This window comes from Rhinolophus ferrumequinum, chromosome 26 (assembly GCF_004115265.2).
Source record: "Rhinolophus ferrumequinum isolate MPI-CBG mRhiFer1 chromosome 26, mRhiFer1_v1.p, whole genome shotgun sequence".
Classification (NCBI taxonomy): Eukaryota; Metazoa; Chordata; class Mammalia; order Chiroptera; family Rhinolophidae; genus Rhinolophus; species Rhinolophus ferrumequinum.
Genome location: NC_046309.1, coordinates 8,160,611 through 8,187,558, shown reverse-complemented (window position 1 = coordinate 8,187,558; position 26,948 = coordinate 8,160,611). Strand labels below are relative to the sequence as shown.

Sequence of the window (26,948 nt, the reverse complement as noted above, 5' to 3'; positions counted from 1 at the left end):
TGTGTCCTAGAGAGCCTTCTCTACACACATGCAGGGCTAAGGCCAAACCTGAGCAGGAGACTTGGGGTCCGTGATAAGGAGGAAGAAGCAAGAAGCTCTAGGTTAGTAAGATGGCAGGAGTGGAGGAAAAGGGTAGGCTAGAAATGAAGGGCGAAGTGGTGTGTAGCCTACCTGTGGGATATGTGCCAGCTGGCCCTTACGGGACACCACTAGGATGCAGTAAAGGCTCCTTTATCCCTTCAGAGACAAGACCCTGTGGCCTGGAACTCGACCTTTGAGAAGTACTCGAGAGACGTCCTGCAGACCAGATACACCCTGCTGCCGTACCTCTACACACTAATGCACACAGCTCATGCCGAGGGCAGCACTGTCGTCCGACCCCTTTTCCATGAGTGAGTGTCACCTGTGCCCCCAGCGGCAGGTCTGGGCCTGCCTTATGAATAACTCTAAGCCGCAGTCGTAACAGTGTCAGGAACATTTTTATTGTTTTTGTAGGTTTAGCGATGACAACACCACATGGGCTATAGACGATCAGTTCATGCTGGGCGCTGCCATCTTGGTCAGCCCCGTGCTGCAAAGGGTGAGTGTCCCAGCGCAGATCTCAAGCCCTCCAGTCACATAATGTAAAACCAGAAAGGGCATTCGAAAGATCGTCTTGTCCGGCTCTCTGGTCTTTGTCTTTTTTCCGAGGTCTCCATTAAGGAAAACTTAACCTCACTGGATTTCTCATTTTAATGTCTTGTCACCGTGCATCCTCATAAAGTGGACCTTTTGAAAAATTTTATTGTTCTGGGTATATGAAGATGTGTCCAGTATCGTTCTCGATAAAACCTCCAGCCTCTTATAATCATGAATAACATTCTCATTTTCATCTTAATTCTACAGAAAGAATTTTAAAAATTAAAGTTCAATGATTGGAATATTCATAACGACATTGGATTTTGTGTTTCAGAACATTTTTGAGATCCTCGCTTATTTTCCCAGAGCCCGTTGGTATGACTATAGCACGGTAAGAACTAACGTATTTTGTGAAGCACCAAATTGTTCCATACAGGCTGGGGCGGGGGAGGGGCTAGAGTTTTTGTCTGACTTCCAGGCACATATTTTCTAAGGCAATAATTTTCACCCTTTCAGCCACACAAGGTCTGTTGAATAAAAGTATCCATAAAAGCATAACTAGGTAAAATCTGACCCCCGTATCAAATGGACCCCTCCCCCCGCCCCACCTTTTCTGGAGCATAAAGAGTAATGCCTAGATTTCCAGTTTTTAGCAAAGCTGCAAATCTGAGATTTTCTCCTTAGATTAGTAGTGTTGTGCTGACTTTCCAACACACTTCCTTTGGAAGGAAGGACTGGTGATAAAGCATGCGTTCATGTCCTCTGTTTCTCTGTCATCAGCCTTGGTGTGTACCCTCCCTTCCAGGAATCGGGCAACGTGTCAACAGGCGAGTGGAGACTCCTGGAGGCCCCCCTTGACCGCATCAACCTGCACGTCAGAGGAGGCTACATCCTGCCTTGGCAGGAGCCTGCCATGAACACTCAGTCCAGGTGAGGAGCGGAGGGGTACCGATGGCCGCCCTGGTCCATCATGAGGCAGCCTCTCAGGAGCTGCCCACGGCAACCCGGCTCTGTGCGTAAATAAACCAAATCACGACAGCATCCCTGGCGTGCTTCTGGGAGTGCCTTTTGTATGGCACCTGGAGGAGGATGAGTCCAGGAAGTCGGTCTTGGGGAGAGCTTTTATCTGTAGCTTTGTGTCAAAGGTCTTGAGGGCAAGCATGTACCTCTTTCCACACTATTCGCAAAAATAGGGATCTTAATGAGTTCTTTGATGTGTGATGGCTATCCAGGGATTTTGTGCTCATTCCCAGGTCAACTCTGGTTAACGCAAGGAGAGATTGTATATATGCATGCATGTATGTAATATGTAATATGGATACATACATGCATACATATAACATGAAGGAGAACCCATTATATCAAGAGAGACACACACAGAAAGACAATAACTCAGAAGCAGAGAAGTTAACTGTCAGTCTTACAGTGGAAAGCATGGTTTCAATATGAAAGAGGGCTTTGCGATGAGTCTTGAATAATAAACGGGGTTTAGATGTTTGAAAACAAGGGAAAAAGATATTCTGGGAGGATTGAAGAACTTCATAGACTGTGTAGATGCCTGACCACTGCGCTATACACCTGAAGCTGAAGTAGAATAATAGTGAACGTCAACTATAATTTTATATATATATAGTCACAGGATGTAAAGTACAGCATAGGAAATGTAGTCAGTGGAACTTTAACAGCTATATACGATGTCAGACAAGTAGTAGATTGGGGGAGGGGTATCACTTTGTGAGGGGTGTAATGACTAACTATTACATTGCTTTGTACACCTCAAACTAATAAAAAAAATAAAAAAAATATAGCATTTTACTTGGAAAAAAACTAAGGATATAAAGTGAGTTGGATTTGGGGAATAGTAAACCATCGAGTATAACTGGAATGTAGATACGTGACAGAGAGAAAATAAATAAAATCCAAGCAGGCTAGGATCAGGTCATGGAGAGTTATGAATGCCAGGATAAATATGTCGCATTTTGTTCTGTAGCAATCTGAAAGCTACTGAAGGGTGGTTTTTGTTTTTGTTTTTTTGGGAGGGTGTCTTCTTCTTCGAGAAGAACTAGCTTCTTATCATATTACTTAGAATATGTATATAAGTAAAGTATGTGTATTTGATTTTTGAAAGTTGAAGTTTTACCAAATGTTCCATTAAATTTTAAATGTCTTTATCGATTAGCTTTTAAGTCTCTTGTATCTTATCTCATTTTACTTATGTTTGGAGTTTTATGTGCATTTTTAATCCATTACCTTTCCTTGTTCTGGATGAATAATATTTTCAACAGAAGCTATCCTTCATTCTTATAACCTGTAATCTAGAGAGAAATAACTCTTTTTTTCATAGTCGACAAAAATTTATGGGATTAATTGTTGCTTTGGATGACAACGGAAAAGCTGAAGGCCAGATGTTCTGGGATGATGGAGAAAGCATCGGTGAGTATGAGCTTTCCAGGGTCCTCCAAACAGCACTCACAAAAACCACATCCTAGAGGCTCAGGATATAATTGGCACAAGCTGAAAACCTCTCATTTCTGCTACTGTTAACAAAGTAATGGTGGTGGGAGCATTTTTGCAACTTTGGGCTGCTCAGTATTATAGAAGAGTATGTGGTACCCAGCTTTGTAGGTCCAGCAACTGATGTTATGGACTCAGCGAGGGAAGAACAAGCTCTGTGTAACTGTCTCACTCTGATCAAAGAGTGTGGATGCAAACATCAGGCTGACAGTTCATTCTCAGTGGTTCCCAACCCTGGCTGTATTATTTGGGCCAGCCATCTATTACCAGGCACCCTTTTCCTCCTAAGTAGGCCCGCTCGGGAGACAAATTAGAGCTTCAACAATTCCTTAGTGTCTCAGACACGGGGAATTAAGTATTGTCAAAAGGATATTTCTATCAACGAAATATTACTATGTACGTGTTCTTTCCCCAATCTAGGGACATGATAGTTCTACCTTAGATCATTGGTTTTTGTCACTATAATCAGAACATCCTCTTCCTCAGATATTTCTACAGAAATATTGATACACTGTTACCAACCAACGCCATTTTCCAAGACTTATTACTGTAGACCAGAACATTCTAATCTTGTAACCTGTCACAGTTTCCAAAATTATAGCTCATTTTTCACTAGTAATATTTCTAAAGCTTTCCTCCTTTAAGTTGTCTTCATTATACAGGTAACATATTCTCATTAAAGAAAAACATTTTAAAATTAGAAAATTAGGGAAACCGTAACCACTTTTACTATTTTTGCTCTATTGCTTTTTCTTTCATATTCCTTAAGACAATTCTTCATTTTTTTTATATTGCTGGAAACATACTGCATATTTAATTTATGAATCCCATTTCTTTGCACTTAACATACGAGTATGACAGAAATATGGAGCTATCACCATGAGCGAGGTACTGTTCCTCTCTCCATTTGATGGATGATAAAATGTTAAGTCACTTGCCTGAGTTTGTACAACTACTAAGTACAGGAGCGGAGATTTTCATCCACGTCGATCTGACTGGAGAACCTGATCCTGTCCACTCTCCTTTGCTCTGAGCCTTTATCATCATAGCCATGGAAACTCTCACGGCTATGTGCTCTCTGGGTTGGCACAGAAAAAACCAACCAGTAGGCTTCACACTTCTTCGCCTATGGTAGAAGACCTTGATTCAACCCAGGTTCTCTGGTTTTTGCCACCTCCTGACCCTCACCTCTAAATATCCTCTTCCACGTGCACGTCTCCACGTTAAACTGGGGTGAATTATTCCCTCAGCTCCTACCTTTGATGCTGCACAGAAAAGTCATGTTATCCTGACCAGTAACTGTGATCCCATTGGGACGTTTTCTGACTGTATTAAGATTATATGCTGCAGTTGAAGTAACGAGTGGCTACTTATTCTTTTTTCTTGCTCACAGATACCTATGAAAATGGCAACTATTTCTTGGCAAAATTTACAGCAGCTCAGGTAAGACATTTTTACAGAAATTTATAAATCTTCTTTCAGTTAGCTACAAATTAAACATTATCAGTTAACTGTATAAATACCGGGGGTGCCAAAAAAATTTATACACATGACTTGTATTCATCTTCTGTGATCAGTATATAGTATTACAATTTTAATACAGTTTTTTCCTTTCTTAAAATGTGTATACATTTTTTTTTTGGCACCCTGTGTATAATATCCCACATCTTAATAGGAGGACCTTCCTACTTTTATAACTCAGGTCTGTGACATCGAAATAAGTAAGAAACAGTCCTTATTTTGCCAATTATCTAGTGTACCATTATTCTATAAAATGAAACTTGTAATTCATATAATTCCGGGGGTAAAATGAGTCCTTCAATGTATAACATTCCAAGGATGAGAAAGCATCGTTCTGGTTGGTAAAATTTGGAAGGATAAATGCTAGATCAACTATCTTTTGCATAATAGTAGTGCCTACCAAACAATCACAAACTTTCAACGGCACGTAACAATAAATACGTATTTAACTCACCAGTTTGCGGTATTCAGATGATATGGGCTGGTCTTGGCTGATCTTGACTGGCTCACAGACGTCTGCAATCAGTCATGGGTCTCCTAGTCTGATCCTGTCTGTACTCACTCACATACCTGAGGGCTTAACTGGCTGTTAGATGGTCGAACGTGGCTTTATGGGCAGCTCTGCGCGTGACTTTTTCATGACTATGGAAATGGGGAAAAAATAGAAGTGGAAATGCCTGAGTACTTTTTAAAATCTCCATTTGCATCATATCCCATTAGCAAGGCAAAGTCACATGGCCAAACCCAGACGCAAAGGTGGGATAAGACGTGCCATCTAGAGAGGGAAGGCCTTGAGAAATGACTTGGAAGGGGGTATGGATATGGAGGGTTGAGTAATTGGAGACAGTGATGTAATCAATCCACCATGCACGTTTAGTGATCCCATGGAGAACCTATATAATTCTAATTAGAGTGGGAGGATTGTTCTATGTCAAACTTTGAATCTGTTTCTCTATAATTTTTCCTGTTGATGTGAACGAAGGATTAGTATAACACAAATCTGTTCATCTTTTATACATAACAGTGCTTCAAGTGTTTGAAGATGTCTATCATATATCCCTCCTATTTTCCCTTCCTGGAATTATACACCTCCAGGCTAACCTCACACTTCCTCTATTATGTGCTTACACTGGTTTCTAGATCTGATGATCCTGGTTGATGTATAATTAGTGGAGATTTCTCTTAAAATATGATGCGCAGGAGGGAGAGAATATTTTAGAGCTGCACTATCCAGTATGATAGTCACATCAATATTTGATACCATCAAATTTATTGTAGCAGGTACTCAGAAAGTATTTCTTCATGATGTGTTTAATTAAGAATAAAACAGCAAACCAGTACAATTGTAATTTGAGGTTTCATAACAATTTAAGGTAGAATGTAGCTTATCAACAGATGTTATGTATTTTTTTCTCCTTATACATCCTTTGTAGAACACACTGAAAATCCAGACCATACACAATAAGTATTTGAGTGACTCGAATCCATTGAAAGTTGGGTATATTAAAATCTGGGGACTGCTCTCTTCTTATGTGACACAAGTCACTGGTACCTATGACAACATGCAAATCACGGGGATGTCTTTCAAAACTGACCTCAACAAACAGGTATGTCTCAGGAGAATGTTATTGTATCATAAGTTAATTTTATTTTCCTGCAAAGTTATCACCACTGCTACTATCATTGTTATATTTACTTGCATTTGAAAGGCTACAGATATGTGCAATAGTTATGCTCCTGAAAAGCTGCGAGTGTTGAATCGTATTGTAAAAAGCACAACATCAGTGGCCCTGGCAGGGCAGCCCACGGGTTAGCGATCAATGGTCTGATGAAATCCTTTCCAGGTATTTCCCAAAAGAAATTGTGCTCTGTCTTAGGGTTGGTCTCCCAGCCTAGCATAACAACTCTTATTTACATCTGTGGCAGAGGCTCACATGACAAAGGAAAGAGTGATCCCATAAACCTGTTGTTGGAGTTTACCCCTACTTCCTGAAATTACTCATATCCCTGGTCAAATGGACACATCTATTTAGGTTGGTGAAAATTGGCAGTAAACTGTGGCCATCATCAAAATGAATGTGTCCCACCTGTGATGTGAGCGAAACTGTTTTGGTTAACAAAACAGTGACATAAACAGGAGAGTCTACTGGACTCTGTAGTAGAGTCTGCATTAGTTGCCAGAGCCAACTAATCTGAAGATACATCACCAGTAGAGTTACCAAGAGTAACCCCAGAGGGAAAAGTATCCCACTTTGGGACACTAGATCCAACATAAATATGGATCCAGTAACCCATAGGGGGTGATTTAGGAAAGTGAAAATGGAAAAGTATAGATTCTGTTTTGTAAAAGGGGAAAAGAATACCCTGCTAGCAGCTGGATTTTGGAAAATGACCGTCTGAACACTCAGAAAATTCTCTTTCTGTAGGCTTTTCGAGTTCTCTATTTCAACACATTTTTTTCCTGAACTATTGAGTTCAAAACCACCCTTTACAAGTAAATACTTCTTCCAGTTAAGACGGATAGAGAAAGGCTTTGAACACCTTCTCTTTGGGAAACTTGGTAGCATATCAGATGCCTATTTGTTCTGTGCTGGTCTCAGCCTGTCAATAACCAAGGTTGTGGCCTGACCAGCTCTTGTGGTTCTTATCAAGATTGCAAGACACCCTTCTGCAATAACCATCAGGAAACTTTAAAAAGACACACGTTTCTAAGTTATAAGGCCTGGAAATTACACAGCACACCTGGGGCCACACAGTGAAGTCGAGGAGGGAGTGGAGGGGAGGCGGGGATAGAGAGAGAGAGAGAGAGAGAGAGAGAGAGAGAGAGAGAGAGAACAGGGAAAGGGAGAGGAAGAGGGAGAGGGAGAGGGAGGGAAGAGGGAAGAGGGAGAGAGAGAAGAGAGAGAGGGAGAAGAGAGAAAGCCAGTACACAAGGCCCTGGGGTTCTGTTATTGGGGTCGAGGTTGTGGTGTCTAGGGCTCAGTCTTATTAGTGAATTTAAAATATAAGGGTGGGAATTTAAAGCACAGGAAGAGGCCCAAGTAACCCAAATAGTCAGTTTTTGAAATCACCTAAGATCTCTAAAACAAGGAGACTCAATGGGCTTGAAATGGATGCCTCTTTGCAATAGACACCTCTGGCAATCGAAGCTTAAGTCAGATACTTACATTATTACATGTATATATGTCATATATATATAGATATATCAGGGCTTATACTACATTACTGTGTGCCTGACATTATACAAGGTATTGGGGATGGTGAAAACATGAAACCAGCCTGCCCTCAGAAAGGTTAAAATCTAGTGGCAGAGCAAAGAGAGTTTTATGAACACTAGTTTTAATCAAAGCTGCAAATCCTTGCAAGCAGTGTGGTTCTGACTAAATGAAGTAGAAGAATCGTTTCCTGCACAGGGATTATGCACACAGCACATCTCTTTATGTCTGTCTGGAATCAATGTGACCTGAAAAGGAATTTTTATATCCTTCTATTACTCACTGGGAAAAGAATAAATGCATCATTTTTTTGTTAAATGTGAGGTAAATGTGATGTTTAAGAAGTTCTAAAATACCAACTTTATCTCTTCTTTTCTGGCAGACACTAACTATACAATTGACTGACAAGATTATCAGCCTGGAAAAGTTAACTGAGGTTACTTGGATTTACCGTGATCCTACAGTTTCTACTACAGTTATGACGAGTTCGCTACCTCCTTCTACATTTACTACTGAGGCTACCACTTCTGAGACTATTACCACTAGTTCTGCTACTATAAGTCCTACCACTGCTAGCACTAGTACTGCCTTTCCATTCACAACCACTCCATTCTCAACAAGTGCTATAGGAGTTACATTTAGTACAACTGTTTCTGAGATCACTACCCCTTTCCCTACAAGTACTACTACTGCTAGCACTAGTACTCCCTTTCCTATGACAACCATTCCTTTCCCAACAAGTACTATAGGAGTTACAACTGGTGCTACTGTTTCTGATTTCACTACTCCTTTCCCTACAGGAACTACTGGTAGCACTAGTACTGCCTTTCCATTCACAACCACTCCATTCTCAACAAGTGCTATAGGAGTTACATTTAGTACAACTGTTTCTGAGATCACTACCCCTTTCCCTACAAGTACTACTACTGCTAGCACTAGTACTCCCTTTCCTATGACAACCATTCCTTTCCCAACAAGTACTATAGGAGTTACAACTGGTGCTACTGTTTCTGATTTCACTACTCCTTTCCCTACAGGAACTACTGGTAGCACTAGTACTGCCTTTCCATTCACAACCACTCCATTCTCAACAAGTGCTATAGGAGTTACATTTAGTACAACTGTTTCTGAGATCACTACCCCTTTCCCTACAAGTACTACTAATGTTAACACTAGTACTGCCTTTCCTATCACAAATACTCCTTTCCCAACAAGTACTATAGAATCGAATAGCCCTACTACTTTCCCTACAAGTACTACTACTGCTAGCACTAGTACTGCCTTTCCTATGACAACCATTCCTTTCCCAACAAGTACTATAGGAGTTACAACTGGTACTACTGTTTCTGATTTCACTACTCCTTTCCCTACAGGAACTACTGGTAGCACTAGTACTGCCTTTCCATTCACAACCACTCCATTCTCAACAAGTGCTATAGGAGTTACATTTAATACAACTGTTTCTGAGATCACTACCCCTTTCCCTACAAGTACTACTACTGCTAGCACTAGTACTGCCTTTCCTATCACAAATACTCCTTTCCCAACAAGTACTATAGAATCGAATAGCCCTACTACTTTCCCTACAAGTACTACTACTGCTAGCACTAGTACTCCCTTTCCTATGACAACCATTCCTTTCCCAACAAGTACTATAGGAGTTACAACTGGTGCTACTGTTTCTGATTTCACTACTCCTTTCCCTACAGGAACTACTGGTAGCACTAGTACTGCCTTTCCATTCACAACCACTCCATTCTCAACAAGTGCTATAGGAGTTACATTTAATACAACTGTTTCTGAGATCACTACCCCTTTCCCTACAAGTACTACTACTGCTAGCACTAGTACTGCCTTTCCTATCACAAATACTCCTTTCCCAACAAGTACTATAGAATCGAATAGCCCTACTACTTTCCCTACAAGTACTACTACTGCTAGCACTAGTACTCCCTTTCCTATGACAACCATTCCTTTCCCAACAAGTACTATAGGAGTTACAACTGGTACTACTGTTTCTGATTTCACTACTCCTTTCCCTACAGAAACTACTGGTAGCACTAATACTGCCTTTCCTATCACAGCCACTCCTTTCCCAACAAGTGCTATAGAAGTTACAACTACTACTACTGTTCCTAATATTACTACTCCTTCCCATACAAATTCTACTTCTGATAGTACTCATGCTGCTCTTCCTATCACAACCTCTCTTGTCCCAACAACTGTTGCTGACACTAGCACTGATACTGCTGGTCTTATAGCCACTACTCTTTTCCCAACAGAAGGTGATACTACTAGCACTACTAATACGGTTCCAAGTACAACTCCTTCTCTTACAAACAGCCTCACTACCGGCAGTACAACAACGGGTACCTTTAACTCCACATATACTACGTTTGCTGTAACAAGTGGTACAGGCACACCAGTCTCTACTACCCAAGGCCTTATGTCATTTCCCCCTACTACCACAGACACCACACAGCTGACCACTACCCATTCTGCTACTACTGCAACACAGGCCCTAAGCCACACAACATTAACTGCCACTAATTCTCCTAACCCAGGCACCATCAACACTACTTTTGCAAGCACTGCATCCACTAGCATGGATCCAGTTACTACAAATATTTTAAATATTACCACTGCGGGAAACACAAAAGCAACTACAGGCATCACTGCAGTTTCTATGATTACAAATGCTGCTTCTGTGCAAATGACTACTCAGGTCATTTCAACTCTACATCCTATAGGGACTTCTGGTAACACTACCACAGATAATGTATCTCCAACGGCACCGACTGGAATCATTACCACTACGTATCCTCCAGATAGCTCTACTCATGCTTTAAATACCACATCCATGAGCACTGAAAGCACCACGAATGCAAATATTACTAATATGGTAACTGGTGTTACTAACATAAGTACTTCCACTAGACACAGTCCAACAACTGTTGATGTTAACATTACAACTATTCCTGCTATGAATACTTTTTCTGCTACTCCAGACACAATAATTTCCAGTATTGAAGACTTTGCCCCTCCCTCACATATAAAAAGTGCAGAAATTGAACCTACTCCTGAAGTGACTAGAAATGCCACTACTGCATATACTACCACCAGTATCACTACAAGTATTTTCAGCACAAAAACTACAAATTCCTTGACTACTTCTGACACAGTCCTTACAAACACTTACATCCCTAGTACCACAGTGAATCCCACCACCAATACTACAGGGCATGTTATAAATATTACTGATGTGGATGGCACCAGTAGTGTTCCAGGTGAAACGACACATATTTCTCTTCCAAATACCACAACAGTATCAAACACATTAACATCTGCTCTTCCAGCTACCGCAACTCACCATATGGTAACAACAAATTCTACAGCCAGTTATTTACCTGTTATTGCAACTAATGCTACCACAGATACTACGAGTATTACCATGTATGCTTTAAATACTACCACTCCTGACAGAACAACAATAGATGCTTCTGCTACTGCATCTACTTCTATTGCAAATACCACAAGTACTGCTCCCTGATTACTACTCAAGGCAGGATAATTACTACAGACGTCTCTTTAAAACAACATTACAGATACAGAAAATCAATCAACAGGTACATGAGCTTATGCTACATAAGTTTTCACAAATATTATATTAGTCCTAGCTTTTATAGATATGGCTACTCCAAGCACTGTGGACGTTGAAGATATATCTAGACATGTATCTATTACTAAGTTTGTGGATACTTCTTTTGGAACCAAAAGATATACTACTATTTTTTTAATTATAACTCTTAAGCCCCATCATTAAGCTTTAGATATTTTATACATCCTAGCTACAGACCTCACAGATGATTTGGTATCTCCGATAATAATACCACATTAGGATCTGTGAATACTATTGCTTTAGCTTAGTCACTGAAATAACCCAACCTGTTCTTGAGTCTCAGAACATAATAACATTAATTGAGAGTACTGGTGGTACCCAGCACTCCTATAACTGCTGGAGCAATCATTATTAATATTACAGTACATTATTTCATTGCTCATGCTAAAAATCACACTTTATTTTCCTCTGGACTTTTCCAAATGCTATGACTACCAATATAGTAACTTGCTATTATACATATTGAAAGTGTTATTGCTTGCTTCTAAAGAGATCCTATCTATAGCTATAGATGTGAAAAATGCCACCATTGTAGATCTCCTATACAGTTTGACTCCAGGAATTGAAATAAATTAGGAATATTATAGGTTTCTTTTACTCATAGAAAATAAAAGTATGATAGTAGATGTTAAAAACATAACTTTCCAAACTTTGCCACCTTTACTTTGCAACCAAACTTTGCAACATTACTGCCATAGGTACTACTGATACTCTTTCTACAGATTTGATAAGTACATCTATTTATAGACATTAAAAGTACTTCCAGGAAATTACAATGAATCTTACTTATGAGATAGTCATTGGCCCTTGCTATTAGCACTAATGGCTGAATTCACTTACAAGGTTTTGTTTCTTCTACAGACCAGAAATCACGCAGACGGAGATGAGTATGTAAAGATGTAGTGTAGGGGACAGTCTTTTCCCTGAAATCAGAATTCATAACCTTATTTGCTTTTCCTTTTATCTACCAGCTTCTCCTTTAATATTTTACTGTCCAGTCTCTCCTTCAGTGTGTTAGGACTTTCAGCATGTTCTTGACCCTTCACATCCAAATTCACCATTTATCTTTAATCTGACTTTCTTAGCTCCCCCGGACCCCCATGAATAGACTTGTGACCATAACCAAATATAGGCAGCTGAGTGCTCGGGGAGGCTCAATTCTAGGACAGCATCCTCAAAATGGAGTTTGGGAACCCATGGGAGGGCCCCAAACTCTTTCTGGGCTCCATAGGGTCAAATCTGTTTTCATAATACTATGTTGTTATTAGCCCTTTTCGCTCTCATTCTCTCCTTACTATGCAGTGGCATTTTCTAGAGTCTCTATGCTGTGTGGTGTCACAATAGATGAATAGAAAGACAAAGACAAGAATCTGTCTTCTATTAAGCCACACATTACACAGATTTATAAAATATAAAATAATGTCAGTCTTTTCACTAATTCTTTTGCTTTGGAAAATAATAGCTTTTCATAAAAATATATTATTTTTGTTAACACGTAGTTCATATATTGTTATTTTTAATGAATGAAAAAATAAATATTTTACAAACTAGTTTACAAATGACTCAACTTTAATTTCTCACGCACTAAATATGACATAGGCATAACCTACCTAAACCCATGGGGTCTTCACTAAACTTGAATGTAATGGGGTCCCGAAACCAAAAGGTTTGGGGATCACTCCCCCAGGTAAATATACTGTGAACTTTCCCAGCATGTAGCAACTCCAGCATCAGTGGCTTCTGGTTCTGACTACACATGAATGTCTGCCACCCACTGTGAACACACTTGCACAGCCTTCTGGCCCACTTCCACGGCTGTACTGTTCCTGGAGGGCTTGGTGACGTTTTACGTGAGGGAAACACCATCAGGTAGCTATGTTGGCCGTTTGGAATCTGCCCACAAGTAGCAATCCTCTGAACAAAGCTGATAGACCTTACACCAAAGTATACCTTCCACCACCGTACTTCTTGACCTTCCAACAAAACTCCTAATTCTAAACTGTACAACGGACTGGATCATAGACTCCCTCACTTGTGTCTTTCCTGAGAGAGTTTCAGGATACTTGTCTTGCTGATGCCGCAAACCCGGATGTGGTACGAAGTGCTCTGGGTCCGAAGGCACATGGAATGCTTCTGCCAGCCCCTCACAAGAGCAGACTAGTTGACCAAAGGTTTCACGTGAAACACTTGGTGTTTGGAAAACTGAGGATGTGTTCAAGCGACCATAGTTCTGTAGTTACTGAAATTCAATCCTTTGTGTCTATAAATCAAAGGTAATTTAAGTATGGGATTCCATACTCCTGAAAAACAACAACAGCAGCAACAGCAACACAACAGAAAAAAAAGAAAACCTGGACGTCACTTCAGACATTTGAGGAAATTTCAGAATTGAAACTCAAAAGTCTAAGCACAAGATACGGTCCTGGAACCAGGCAGAAAACCTGGAGACGGAAGAGGTTGAAGCAAATATCACGGTGCTGTTTCTGAGTCATAAGCTCAGCTGGTTCCTGTGCTGCCATCAGACCCTAATACATACAGGTGACTCCATGGGACCAGTTGTCAGAGCACCACCTGCTACCAGGTTGGCGCAGGAGCTACAGCTTCGGATGGTCATTCCTCTCCTTGCCTTGCCTCAGTTTCCTCATCCATAACATGGAGTAAACATCGGAACGGCAATGTACGTGGAGATGCACTTTTAGTCTGTGCAATAATAAAGGTTTATTATTGCTATTATTATTACGTAATTCCCTGAGTGTTCTTATGTCTATTTAAACTTCTTCCTTCTTCTTCCCCTTGGGTTTCCTGATAGCAGAGCAGATTTTCCTTAGTGCTGGTGCTTTTTAATAAGGCTGCTCTGAGTCTCTTTTCTTCACACTGAATTTTGTAAAGGAAAGCTATTCTTTAGAATGTCACTAGTGTGTCTCAAACGATGCTTCTGGGGAAAAGGTTGGTTTTTGTTTTGTTTGTTTTGCTTTGTTTTGTTTTTAGATCCCACATATAAGTGAATACTATGGTATTTGTCTTTCTCTGCCTGACTTATTTCACTTAGTGTAATGCCCTCTAGATCTACCCATGTTGTCGCAAATGGCAAAATTTCCTTCCTTTTTTATTGGTGCATAATATTCCATTACATATACCAGGGGTGCCAAAAAATGTACACATTTTAAAAGATGTTATCTATGTGTTACTTTTTGAAGTTGAATTACCGTAGCAATCTGTAGTATGATGTTCGCTCAAAAGATGGTGTTAATCAAATGAATGCTAGCGTCATTCATTGTATTATCATTTTAATACAGTTTTTTCCTTTCTTAAAATGTGTATACACTTTTTTTGTCACCCTCTGAATGTATGTATGTGTGTGCATGTGTAATATATTATATATAATATGTGTAATATATATATTTATATATTTGTGTAAGATATTTATATATATTTGTAATATATATATTTGTAATAATATATATATAATATATATATAATATATTTGTAATATATATATTTATATATTTATATATATTTATATATATTATATATTATATATAATTATATAATATATATAATATGTATATTATAATATATATTATATATTGTAATATATATTATATATATTATGTAATATATTATATATGTATTATATATAATATATATGATTATATAATATGTATAATATATATTATATATGTGTAATATATATACATATATATTATATATATATCACATCTTCTTTATCCGTCATCTATAAATGGACACCTAGGTTACTTCCATATCTTGGCTATTGTAGATAATGCTGCACAGGTTACTTTTTAGATGTCTTTTTTATTTAAAATATTCCTTCCATTTTTCATACTGTCACTGTACAGATCCTGTGCTATGGTTTTCAAATTAACATGTTTATTTTGAAATAAGCTTGGAGAAAAGTTGCAAGGATTCTACAAAGAATTCCAGTATACTCATCACCCAGATTTTCCAAATATGATCCATAAACTATAACTTATTCACCATATTCACTTTCTCTATCGCTCTATTTCTTTCCCTCTCTCACACACGTAATTTAAGAGCTTGTAGACGTCAGGATCACAAAATGCTTTAATGTATATTTCCTAAAATACAAGATGATATGCTTACATAACCACAATATAACCAGCCAAAGAAAGAAATTAACGTTCGTACAATTCCGCCACCTCATGCACAGACACCAGATTTCACCAGTCATCCCAACTGTGTTCTTTTCAGAAAACATAAAGGACAACAGCAATAAGAAAGAATTTGACCCACGAGCACACATTGCATGTTGCATTTCATTGTTTAATTAGACTTTTGTTTGTTCTTTTTGTCTACTCTGGAACTATTCTTCAGCCCCTCTTTTTCTTTCATGATTTTGACATTTTGAAGATGGCAAGCCAGCTATTTGTAGACGATCCCTCATTTTGGATCCAGATTTTGTCAGATAACACGTGGTCCCACCAATGCTTCTAAAGCTTTAAGGCGTGAATGGAATAGCTGGTCTTAGAAGAGCCTGTATAGAGTATGTGCAATGCCCAGACCTGCAGCCCAGACCTGGGTCGTGGGAAGGGGCACCAATGGGGGCCTTTTGGGGAGCCAAAACAGAGGGGAGTTTCTGTGTTTGATGATGAAGGGAGGGGCCTTGGGATGTGACATGAGGAGACAGTATCAGACTCCAGCCTGCAGGGTGGCAAGGAGCCAAGAAAGGGCCCCCTGCCCGAACAAGAGGGCAGCCAGGGAGAGGCACCTCAAGGTAGCCGTGCCAGAGCCCGAGAGGGCCGCTGGTGCAGCCCTGGAGCCTGCAGGGGTTTTGTCCTGCGGTTCCACTTTGCCTCCAGAGGACTCCAAGCAGGGCCCCCGAGGAGGAGGGATGATATCCGGAATCCAGCCTGTTGTGTTTTCCACTGTCTCCTGCAGGAGAAGGAAAACAGTGGGAGAACGGTGGAAGCCTCTCCACCTTGTTTCTGTTCCTTAGACCCTAGTTGGTGATCCCCGGTCCTTGCAGCCTCACAGGCTAATGGGAGACCCCAATCACCGCCCCCCAACCCAGAGCTGCATGAGCCCAACTTTCTGCTTCCCCAGCCGCCCCTTCCCCGGCCCAGGGTTCTGCCTATTGTCATTCACTTCCCTCGTTCTTCTGTGTTCCTACCTCCTCCCAACACCATCTCATACCCCTCCATCCCCACACCGCGAGGCTGGTGTCTCCTGGGACACTCACATCAATGGTCTTTATTATCACCATCTGCTGGGCCTCCTTGCAGGCTTTCTCTGCCTTCTTAATGCTCTCTGGGGTCCACTCGACATTGTTCATGGCCATCATACCCTCCATGGAACTGCCGTGGGTGGGGGAAGGGGGCAACAGACAGTGGTTTAGGGTCGCCTGAAACCTTTGACAAAACGTGTATAAAATACCCTCACTTTTGCTAGCATCAGTTCTATGTTGCCATAAACTGATAAGGAAAGTCTTACAATGCAGTGAGACCATCGTGAGTTTGGCAGGAGGAGAAATACCATAGGAACCGAAAGATGAGAATTTTTAAAGTGAGAAAGAGAATCTTCTGACTCTTTAAGAAGTGGTTTGTAACTCGGGGGGCCATGAAGTCCCAAGATGTTGAGAGAGTGACTTCAGGGAACCTGTAAGTGCCCTGAAATTGTATGTAGAATGGATGTGTCTGCACAGATGTGCATTTCTCTTGGAAAGGAGTTTCAGAGCTTTCATCGGAGTCTCAGAGGGACCCTTACCCCCACGTAATTAAGGGTCACTCCTTGAAAGAAAACACAGTCTTTGACTGGGTCAGGTAGTGCAGGAGAAAAAGACAGACAAGGAATTTATCCTTAAGTGACCTAACTTGTAGAGGTCACACTTGAGGGTCTTATTGTCCAAGGATGACTCACTCTGATGCCTCCTCCCCCAGCTCACGGGCCACGTAGATGATGTCCGGGTACCCCATGCAGCTGGAGATGTTGTTTCGAGGATAGTAGAAGAGGAAGATGAGGCACATCTCATTCATGGTGCTGGGACCTCCCTGGAGAAGAAGAAGAAAGAGAGAGATGGAGAGACAACAATACAAAGGCTTGCAGAGAGGGGGACAGCACAGGCAGAAACGGTGTAGGTGGTCATTGATGCTCTTCTCCTTTTCCTGTAACCTACAGCCAGCTCACTGATTGTTACTCACCACTCCTTACCACACCTCTTCCTTCTCCTCCTCTATTTCCAATTAGTGGTCAACTCTGGATATTATTTGTAAAGAAAATAATCCCACATATCTGCCCTGTCCTCTACGTTTCCACTGCTACTGTCCTGGTTTGAGAAGATGCGACAAGATACTGAGTTTCCTAAAATAAAGCCACTCCCTCTTGAGCTTCTCCAGAATTCCCCATCTCTACATGTCTAAAGTAGGACCCACTCAAATATGGCACATATTCTCTCCACTGTAACAGGACCTTATGGCTTTCCCCTGTGAATTCCCCTGGTGCATGATCCCCATTCTGCTTTTATGGTATATGTCACTTTCTTCCTTGTGTTTTAATCATTTGCATGGCTGCATTTTCTTTCTCAATCGCAAGCAACCCATTTTGAATCCTGCAAACACAGAACCAGACACACAAAATGGGTGGAGTTCTTTGTGACCATAGCGACAATAGCTACCTTGTAGCATCTATTATACTACAAGTCAGGCAACGATGTACATGTATTAATCCACTCTCACAACAATCTCATGCTATAGATAGTATCATTGATTGTTTCATGAATTAGGAAACTGAGACAAAGAGGATGAATAACTTGTCAAAGGCTAGAAAGCTAGCAATGATTGTGCTGGCATGGAAACCCAAGCAGTGAGGGCCAGAGTCCATGCTCTTCGTCGCAATAACATGCTCTCTTTTCATGGTCTTAGCAGGTCATTGACCGAGAAAGTAGAGAATCCTGTATTCATCTTATTATCACTGGGGTGTGAGAACATGGAAAGGCCATGTGAACGGGCAACACCATTGGAAAAAGGAGGAAGTTTCAGCGAGAATGACCGGAGTCACCTGATAGCCAACGCCAGGGTGGGGCTCTAGTCTAAGGCTGTTGCCATGGTGACCGTGGGGAGGAGAGCGGTACTTACAAAAGTCACGGAGTCCCGGTCTAGTGTCTGGTAGTGACACTCTACCAGCAGGTCATCTCCCTATTCAGAGTGAAACACAAAGGCTGAGGGTAAGGCACGGAGGGCCTGGACCAATCTTAGAAGGCTCCTGGCTAAGACGAATGCACTCTGAGCCTGCCAGGCCCCCGACTCCAGCCATGCCTCCCCCCCAGGCTCCCACCGGCTTGATCTCCACTCGATGGGGTAAATCTCGAGTTTCCTGCAGATTGAAATCGTAGGAATCATCTTTACAAATTGTTCGGAGTTGCGTTCCATTTCTAGAGGGAGAGAAAGGGAGGGGACGGGAATAAGAAGAGGATGAAGTGGGGAGGGCGTCTATCAATAAGATAGCCGTGTGGGGGGTCATTTTGTGGGTACAGATTGTCCATAAAACAGTAAAGCTCCTCCTTCCATAGTCTTCCTCCCATCATCTCTACTCTATGGATGTTCCAGCTCCTTCTTACTCCCCACCAAGTATAACCTTATGCTGCAGAATAAATAACTACTTCTAACCTTTCTTCCCACGTGCACCAGGGAAAGCTTCAAAGCCATGTCTCCTTCCCTTACCTGTACTGCACAGCCTGCAGAGCCCGCCCAGCCAGGTGGGTGTGGAGCAGGTAGCCATATACCTGTAGGTCAGGCATCGGGGTCCCATTCATCTATGACAGGAAGGAGGTGCATGTGGTTTGTGAAGACTCTCATCTTGCCCCGCTCCTTGGTTTTCCTCCCTTAATATTTGACCCTTCTTCTTACGACTAACAAAGACCACTTTAGTTCTTGCTGAACCCTCCTGGCCCGTCTTCCTGCCCCACTCCACTCGGCCCCAACGCCCTGACTCCTTCTCTCCATTGCATGATCCAGGGTAGTGATTTCCCTGAACCCCAAGCTGCGGTCATTGTCCAAGCCTGGGGCTCAGGTTGTGTGTGCTTGTGGATCAGACCAGCTCTGCGATGGGGAACCGGGACCCTCAGGCACGGTGTGTCCCCCAGCTTCACCTCTTCAAACTTGTCCGTCTTACACAACCCATAGGACAGGAATGACTCGGCACCCGGGGGGATGAAGTGGATGGGGAACGTGAAGAAGCCCAGCTGCAGGACCCCCATGTCGTATTTGCGTAGCCGTGCAGTGTAGTACACGCGGATCCCCGAGGAGTCGTACACACCTGGTGCAGAAAGGTGGGTGAGCAGGCGAGTGAGGTGGGAAAGAGGCCCAGGAAGGCTGGAGCAGGATGTGAGCAAAAGCGGTTGGCATGCGTCCCGCTGACTTCCCAGGACATCAGTGCCCTAGGTGCTTACCGGGGAGGTTGTGAAAATTGCTGTAATGAATCTCCAGACGGATCCACTGGGGGTCCAGGGGCGTCCCAATAGAGATGCCCACGTCATCTGGAAACTGGTAACTCTGTTGGATGGAGGGGGATTTGGCAGCAAGAAGAGCTGGGAACTAGGTACAGAGACTCATCCCGGCCCTCCAGCAGGCCAGCAATCCCAGTTCCCGACAACACGTGCCACCTTAGACACCCATTTCCCTCATCGCGGGACTCACTGTGCCCCCGACAGCCCAGCCCACGATGATCTGTGAGCAGAGGGAGAAGGCGGGGTCGGTCCCATAGCAGTCGCTTATGCCCGTGGGGAGGACACTGGCATTGCCACAAGCGTACAAGATGATGTGATGCACCATGGTCTCGTTGCGGGTGATCAACTTGGGCTCAAACTGGGGGGGAAGGAGGGCGGAGCACGACTGAGAGATCTGCCACGTCCGGATCCCCCAGTCCCTTCCCCCAGGAAAACCACCCCCATTCCCCACTTCTCTCTTTTTCTCCTTTTCCATTTTCTCCATTTTTCTTCCCCAACCTATCATCCCCCCCTCCCTGCGGACTCTGACTCCTCTCTCAGCGCCCCCTTTAAACCCCTCCCCTCAGAACACACACTAAATCCTGAGGGATCTGCCTTTCCCTTAATGACCTCATGCGTCCGTGACATCTGAGCATGTAACCACCCCTTACTGGATTCTCTCTAAAGAAAAACATGGCTTCCACACATGTGCCACGTATGGTGAGATCACCGTTTTATTTATGGTACCAAAATTGAAATCACTGAAATGTGCACTCAGATGGCCAAGTCAGTTCCCTCTAGCCAGACTTTCCCGACCTGACAGTCCGTGGCCACGTCTGGCCCAGCCTGCACCTCCTCCTGAGCTAAAAGCGCAATTCTGGGGCCAGCGTGGGCCTTCTACTGTGTTCTCTGCAAAAACTTATCAATTCGTGACCCTTCTTGTGGCGCTCGAATAAAACAGGGCTGGGAGCGATAGTTCTGGGCTCAGGAAATCATGAAACTACCCCCGCAAACCTGGCCTGGCCCCCACGTTGGCCCTGCTTCTTCCCTCCCGGCAGTGGTCTGATTGGCACCATTTCCTCCGAGCCCACCATGCCCACTGTGCTGCTCCAGCGCCTTCACAGTGAACCACCTCCAGGGGCACCTCACCTTGTAGATGTGATGCTTCTTGCTAACGATGGGGAGAGGGAGGAAGGTGCAGGCGTACGTGGTGTCATCCTCTGGAATGAGGAACTGGAGAAGGACGCACAGAGGCTGAGCTGCGGTGGGAGTGCGGCTCCCAGAGAAGCAAGGGGAGGGTCAGGAGGGGGCACGCTGCTCGTATGAAGGCCATGTTGGCCATTCTCAGGGGACTGAGGGAAGTCAGAGGAGCCTCGGTCCAAGGAGTGTACTGAATATCAGGGGCAGGAGGAGGGTCTGGATTGAGGGGGAAGATGGGGAAGGGTGGGCTGGAGGGGTCTTACATCAGTGATCTCCAAGTCATGGATGATAGTGTCCTCAGGGACATCGAGGTCATCTGGGTGGACTACTTGTAGCAGGAAGATGGACTTGACAAATGTCCGCTCCCGATCCAGCCTCGGTGTGTCATCCAGACCGTAGGCAGCCTGTACGCTCATGGTGTCGCTCTGGGGGTGTCATGGGCACTGAGGTGCCTCTGCCGTGGGCAGCCCTTTGCACACACCCACACCCAGGGACCCACACAACCACCTGCCCACGTCTACACAGTGGAATGGATAGAGCTGCAGACTGGGGGCAGAATTGGTTGGGTTCCAGTTCTGCCTCAGAGGCCGACTTGCTGGAAATGTTGAGGCAGTCCCACCCCCTCGCATATACCCTCTCTATGCCCGTGTCCACGGGAGGGGAGCACTGGGGAGGGTGGGGTGGGCACTGAGTCAGTGGGAAGCCACCCTGGAGAGGGCTTGTGGATTTCAAGAAGGGCCCCAATGGGGCCGTGCGGGGGAGCTCCTAGGAGCTCCCCAGAAATCCTGGGAACTGTGACTGGCTGCCCAAGATGCATGGTCACTCCAGCGTGGGGGTGACTCCCCTCCCCAGGAGGAAAAGCTGCTCGTGGTCGAATGCTTTTTCTCCCCTCCCCAATTTACCGTGATGTCGTGGTCGTGAGGGTCGCAGGAGCGGAAGGGCCTGGAGAAGCGCATGGTGGTGTAGACGGCATCTTCCGTTAGCTCCAGGAGCTCAGCATCCTGACTCCCATCCTCCTCCAAGGTGTCTTCATCCACCAGGTGCTGATCCTGGGGTCCAGTGAAGGTCCAGGCGTAAGTCCCAGCAGCCCCACGTGGTCATGACTTAGGAGCAACCCGTGTCCCTTTAGCTCCCCCAGGTACTAGGTTAGCAGGACCCAGGGCTCTTTATTATACAGTTGGCTCCTAGGACAGTGGCATCAAGGGTGGATGCTCGGGGCAGAGGACGGACAGTGTCTGATGGAGTTGCACCACCTGACCTTGCTTTCGTTCTCCCGTTTCAAATCTCCTCTCCGTAAATCCTAATATTCCTGTATCCCTAACCCTGGGAAACTCGCTTAGTCTCTGAACTCTCGATGCTATTCATCCTGTCGTGTGGCTCTTCACATTGACACTTCCCTATTTAAATGCAGTGCAGATGGATGAGCTCGGGAGATGGGTGAGCTGCGTTTTCATCTCTACAGGAGGGCAATAATCCACCTCACAGTGATGCCGTGAGGTTTAACACGCAAAGAATTTGGAACAATACCCAGGTAATCAAAAGGACATAACAATTGTAAGCTATTATTAATGCATTCGCTGCCATTGTTATTAGGCTGTTTTATGTTGGGGTCTACCTGACTGAGCGCCAAGGAAATTGAGGATGGGGACTGTATTTCAAACAGCTGTGCCCTGCATTTAGTGAGCTTGTGGCAACTACGTGGTGTGGGACTCCCCCTCCCTGTTAGTGGCTGCATCCCTTAGCACCTTAGGGACGTACAGTCTGAAAGACCTCGACTGAAACTCTCCCGTGGACAATTTCTGCGGGAGAGATCAGCAGCCAGCAGGTGTTCTGGGCGTGTGCCTGGATGTTTGGGAAAACATGGATCCTTCCTAGCCTCACAGCCATCCTGAACCCCAGCCAGAGACGCACATCCTTGGAAGAGAGTGGCCCTCAGACTTACCGAGAAATAGACATTGCCGTCAGGCAAGACGCCTCCGACAACCAGGTCACTTCCCACGCTGGTGTAGCGATTTGTGATCCCTAAGCCCACCCAGCCAGCCGTCCGGACCTGCAGCTCAAAAGTGATGACCTCAGCCTCAAGGTCAAAGTCCCAGCGCAGGAAAATGACATTGGAAGGATCTAGAAACCTGGAATAACGCAGGCGAGCTGGGGGGCCGAGGCGCTTGCCTTGGGAGGGGGCCACCAGGGCCATCAGTAGGAGAAGCCCGAGGAAAACGGCACAGGCCATGGCTCCCTGGGTCGGGAGCATGTCTCCTGCACTGAACACTCAAGAAGTGTGGACTTATATGTGCCTCTCCCTGTGCCAGGCACCATGCCAGGGGGAGGGACAGACTGGGACTCTTCTGATCTGATTATCCCCTGGGTTCAGAGTGGTGCCACTTACATAATCTTGGAGGTATGAGGTGTCCAGAGAGGGTGCAGAGCAGATCGCGCTTGCCCTGGAATGGGGATCTGGCATGAAAACAGCAGGAGTAAATCGATCAGACTCTTAAACCCCAACCCCATGCCAGGGTCTTGCCAGTGGGGACCCCACAGAATCAAGGGGGTTTAGTTTCCCCCTCTGCTCTCCTCCCTTGCCCCTCCCCTTCTTTCTTTTCCCTTCCCCTCCCCTCCCCTCTCCTCTCCCTCATGCCCTCCCTCTCTCACCGGTCCTCCCCTCTCTCCCTGCCCCCATCTCTGTATCCTTGGGTGTTCTTACTGAGCACTCTGCCCTCTGGCACGTGTCCACCACCCCACTTTTTATGGGAATTTTCTACTTTGTCTATATATAGACTGGGGCACTAGCAGGGGGTCTATTAGGACCAGATGTGAACCTGCCTGTCAGCCTCCCAGTCCAGCAGGAAGCAGAGAAGTTGTTGGGAAGGGCTTAGGGGCAGGCCATGATTGCCATCTCCTGGGGGAGTCTGTGTGACTAATCCCGGAAAGGACAGGTAGAGGTAAAGGAGCCATAATCAGCTTCCAGATGGGCAAGTCTGGGTAGCATTGAGTTTCTGCACATTCCTGGGGAGGAGCAAGGAGAAGGAGCAGGTGAGGGGAAGAAGAGGGAGAGAACGGGGAATGAACCTGAACTTGCCTTTGGGAGGTTTTGTGTTTTAGCCTTCCTCCCACGAACGGCCTTTCAGAGAAGTTAGTTTTAGGGACGGCCACTGGAGGCTTGGGCCCAGGTCCCCACAATCCAGCACCTTGGTATCATGCAAATAATGAAAGGGAATAAGGGATGTGAGACTATTCGAACACAAGAGTAAGAAGGAATTTTAGAGCCACTTCATTTTCTAAAAATTCCAATCCACCTAATTTTTACATGAGGAAACAGAAGCACCAAGGAGGTAGCATGAGTAGTGCCTGATCCAGTGCCATCCAGTCAGAGGCAAAGCTGACACAGGACACAGGACCCCATGTTGAGGCCGGTGCGCTGTCCATCACTCCATTAGGTCACACCCACAGGGCACCAGCCCCCGCCATTCATTCCTACTATGGCTTGACCTGCAGGAGTTGGTGTCACGGCTGACTGCTTCTTAGGGAAGAGACCAAAGTCTCAGCCTAACCCGAGTTCTTTCCTCCCAGGGTTGGGTACAGCCGGTCCAGAGCTGGGAATTACATCATGTACCCCTCAGTGTCCTTCCTCCATTAGACAATAGAGACGCTCAGAAACATTAACAAGGACACGTGCCCGAGAGCCTCCCCTGGCACAGAAACTGGACCACACATCTCTACACAGGAATTCAGCTCAAACGGGGATGGACAGGAGCTGGAGCGTCTGTTTATGCCTCCACCCAGGGCGTGCATGTTCTTCCTATTTCCTACTGAGTTCTTCAAGCTGTAAGGGCCCAGCTAAGGTTGTTTGCAGCTACTGTGAGCCCCTAAGTAGTAACTGGGGTGCAGTGGGGGAGAAAACACATTTCCCAAGCGGGCAACCATAGCACCAAACTCTGGGCACAGGGGAGGTAGGGAGCTAGGCAGCCACCTGGAAGGAAGAGGCTTACCTTGGCCCAGGAGAGGAGCCAGGCCAACACCAGAGGAGGAGCCTGGGGAGGCAGTGACCTTGAGGGGCAGGAATCCAGGAGGAGATAACAGGCGTGTCACAGACTCTCTGATCCCAATCTCCTCTTGGGGATTAAGGCTAAGGGACAGGATGGCAGGAGAGAGGACAGCCAGCCCTGAAAACCGAGATGGGCCCAGGATCCCTTATCCTTCAATCTATCCCGCAGGCCAGAGCCTGGCCTCACGGAGAGGCAGCAAAGCTGGGGCCGCGACTGCAGCTCAGGGAATCTGTCCCTGGGCCCGTCTGGCTTCCCACAGGGGCTTTTCCTCCTTTCTTCCCCAGCTACAGTTTTCTCCCTTCTCCCAGGTCCCTGTCCTTCTACCATCTAATCCCAGAGCAGTTCTCTCCACAGCAAAACTCACAGTTCATCGCACATGGCTTGCTGGGGTGAGGACACACCTGTCTCGCATGTACATTTTTCTGGTATTCAAGACGTGTGATTCTGGCAAAGCGTCCCAAAGCCACATCCCTCTCCCTCTCTGAAGTGACGAGGTTGGGAATTATCAGTATGGGAGCAAAAGGCAAAAGTGAGTCAGCAGGTGTTACTTACAAGGGAATGCAAGGAACAGTTTGTGCAGTTACATTATGCAATTTTGAAACAGTGGGATAGAGAAAATAATGAAGTCACTTTATGCACAAAATTGTACATAATGAAAATCTATATATTTTTTTTAAATCAAGAAACACGATTTAGTGGTTACCAGAGGGTAAGGGGGTTGCGGGGGTGGGAGATGAAGGTAAGGGGGATCAAATATATGGTGATGGAAGGAGAACTGACTCTGGGTGGTGAACACACAATGGGATTTATAGATGATGTGACACAGAATTGTACACCTGAAATCTATGTAATTTTACTAACAATTGTCACCCCAATAAATTAAAAAAATAAAAAAAAGAAAGAAACACGTCATGTCAAAGTTAGCAAGCCAAGTAAATTATAAACTGTATCACGCTGCCACCAAATGGCATCAATGACTGTTATCAGTTATCTGAATCATGGGGACCATATTGTTGTACGTAGTAAAACTTCAGAAGATTGTTTTAAAAATGGTAAATCTGGGGGGCACAAGCCCCCAGAATGCCAGGCCACTGCTGGGCCCTGATATGGGGCCTGCCCTGGGAGACGTGTCTGCAGTCCTGCCCTGCCCCAATTCCCTTCTTTGTTTATCGAGTGTCTGCGATGGGCAGACACCCGCATGGAACACAGACTCGTATAGTGCAGTTTCAGGTCCTGAAAGCGTCAAGCTCAATTGCTAAGTACCCCCCACCCCCCAACCCCCGGGTCTCCATACTATTGTCTGTAAAATGCAGAGGTTGGAGAGACGGTAGATATGGGCCTTATTGTAAATCTAATTTTCCAAATCACAGGTTTCCAACCTTTCTGAAAAACAAGGCCTCTTAATGTTAAAAAGGTTTGAGAACTTGTGATTTTAATCTCAGTTGATTACTAATAGGCGATTCGAGAAAGATAAAAACTATTAATTCTATCATTTGAATTGAATTTGGAATTTGCCATTAATAATAGAAGTCCACTTTACTAAGTGCTTCGTCTGTGCCAAGCTTCCTTCTAAGAATTTTTCATGTATTAATCCATTTATTCCTATGAAATACCTTTCATTATTATATCCATCTTACAGATGAAGAAACTGAGGCCCAAGGTCACAAAAAGGTCACACCATCAGGTAACGGCAGCAC

General features: G+C 44.4%; 2 protein-coding genes across 2 annotated transcripts in view; one reads left to right on the top strand and one right to left on the bottom strand.

The window, feature by feature from the left end:
• Positions 1–12,998, top strand: part of MGAM2 (maltase-glucoamylase 2 (putative)) — a 71,838-nt gene extending 58,840 nt beyond the window's left edge. The window contains exons 41-48 of the mRNA XM_033098651.1: positions 244–392; positions 496–580; positions 953–1,009; positions 1,424–1,548; positions 2,963–3,051; positions 4,526–4,575; positions 6,087–6,260; positions 8,251–12,998. Coding sequence (XP_032954542.1) covers positions 244–392; positions 496–580; positions 953–1,009; positions 1,424–1,548; positions 2,963–3,051; positions 4,526–4,575; positions 6,087–6,260; positions 8,251–11,418 — 3,897 coding nt within the window. The 3' untranslated portion in view covers positions 11,419–12,998. The remainder of the gene's footprint in view (positions 1–243; positions 393–495; positions 581–952; positions 1,010–1,423; positions 1,549–2,962; positions 3,052–4,525; positions 4,576–6,086; positions 6,261–8,250) is intronic.
• Positions 12,999–16,215: 3,217 nt separating this feature from the next.
• On the bottom strand, positions 16,216–23,438 carry LOC117018015 (putative DBH-like monooxygenase protein 2). The gene is made up of 13 exons (XM_033098675.1): positions 23,151–23,438; positions 22,111–22,257; positions 21,472–21,633; positions 21,158–21,241; positions 20,220–20,387; positions 19,973–20,075; positions 19,673–19,839; positions 19,245–19,336; positions 18,859–18,955; positions 18,660–18,719; positions 17,446–17,576; positions 16,769–16,883; positions 16,216–16,461 (listed from the first exon to the last, which is right to left on the bottom strand). The coding sequence occupies exons 1-13, from the start codon at positions 23,436–23,438 to the stop codon at positions 16,219–16,221; spliced, it is 1,857 nt and encodes a 618-aa protein (XP_032954566.1). The 3' UTR covers positions 16,216–16,218.
• Between the last annotated feature and the right edge of the window lie 3,510 nt (positions 23,439–26,948).

Excerpts from the sequence above, each read along its gene's own strand:
- LOC117018015 (XM_033098675.1), bottom strand. The coding sequence starts at position 23,438 with ATGGCCTGTGCCGTTTTCCTCGGGCTTCTCCTACTGATGGCCCTGGTG. Across the intron at positions 21,634-22,110 it reads CTCACGACCACGACATCACG|AGCGACACCATGAGCGTACA; the intron begins GTAAATTGGGGA and ends TGACACCCCCAG. Across the intron at positions 20,076-20,219 it reads GCTGGGCTGTCGGGGGCACA|AGTTACCAGTTTCCAGATGA; the intron begins GTGAGTCCCGCG and ends TCCATCCAACAG.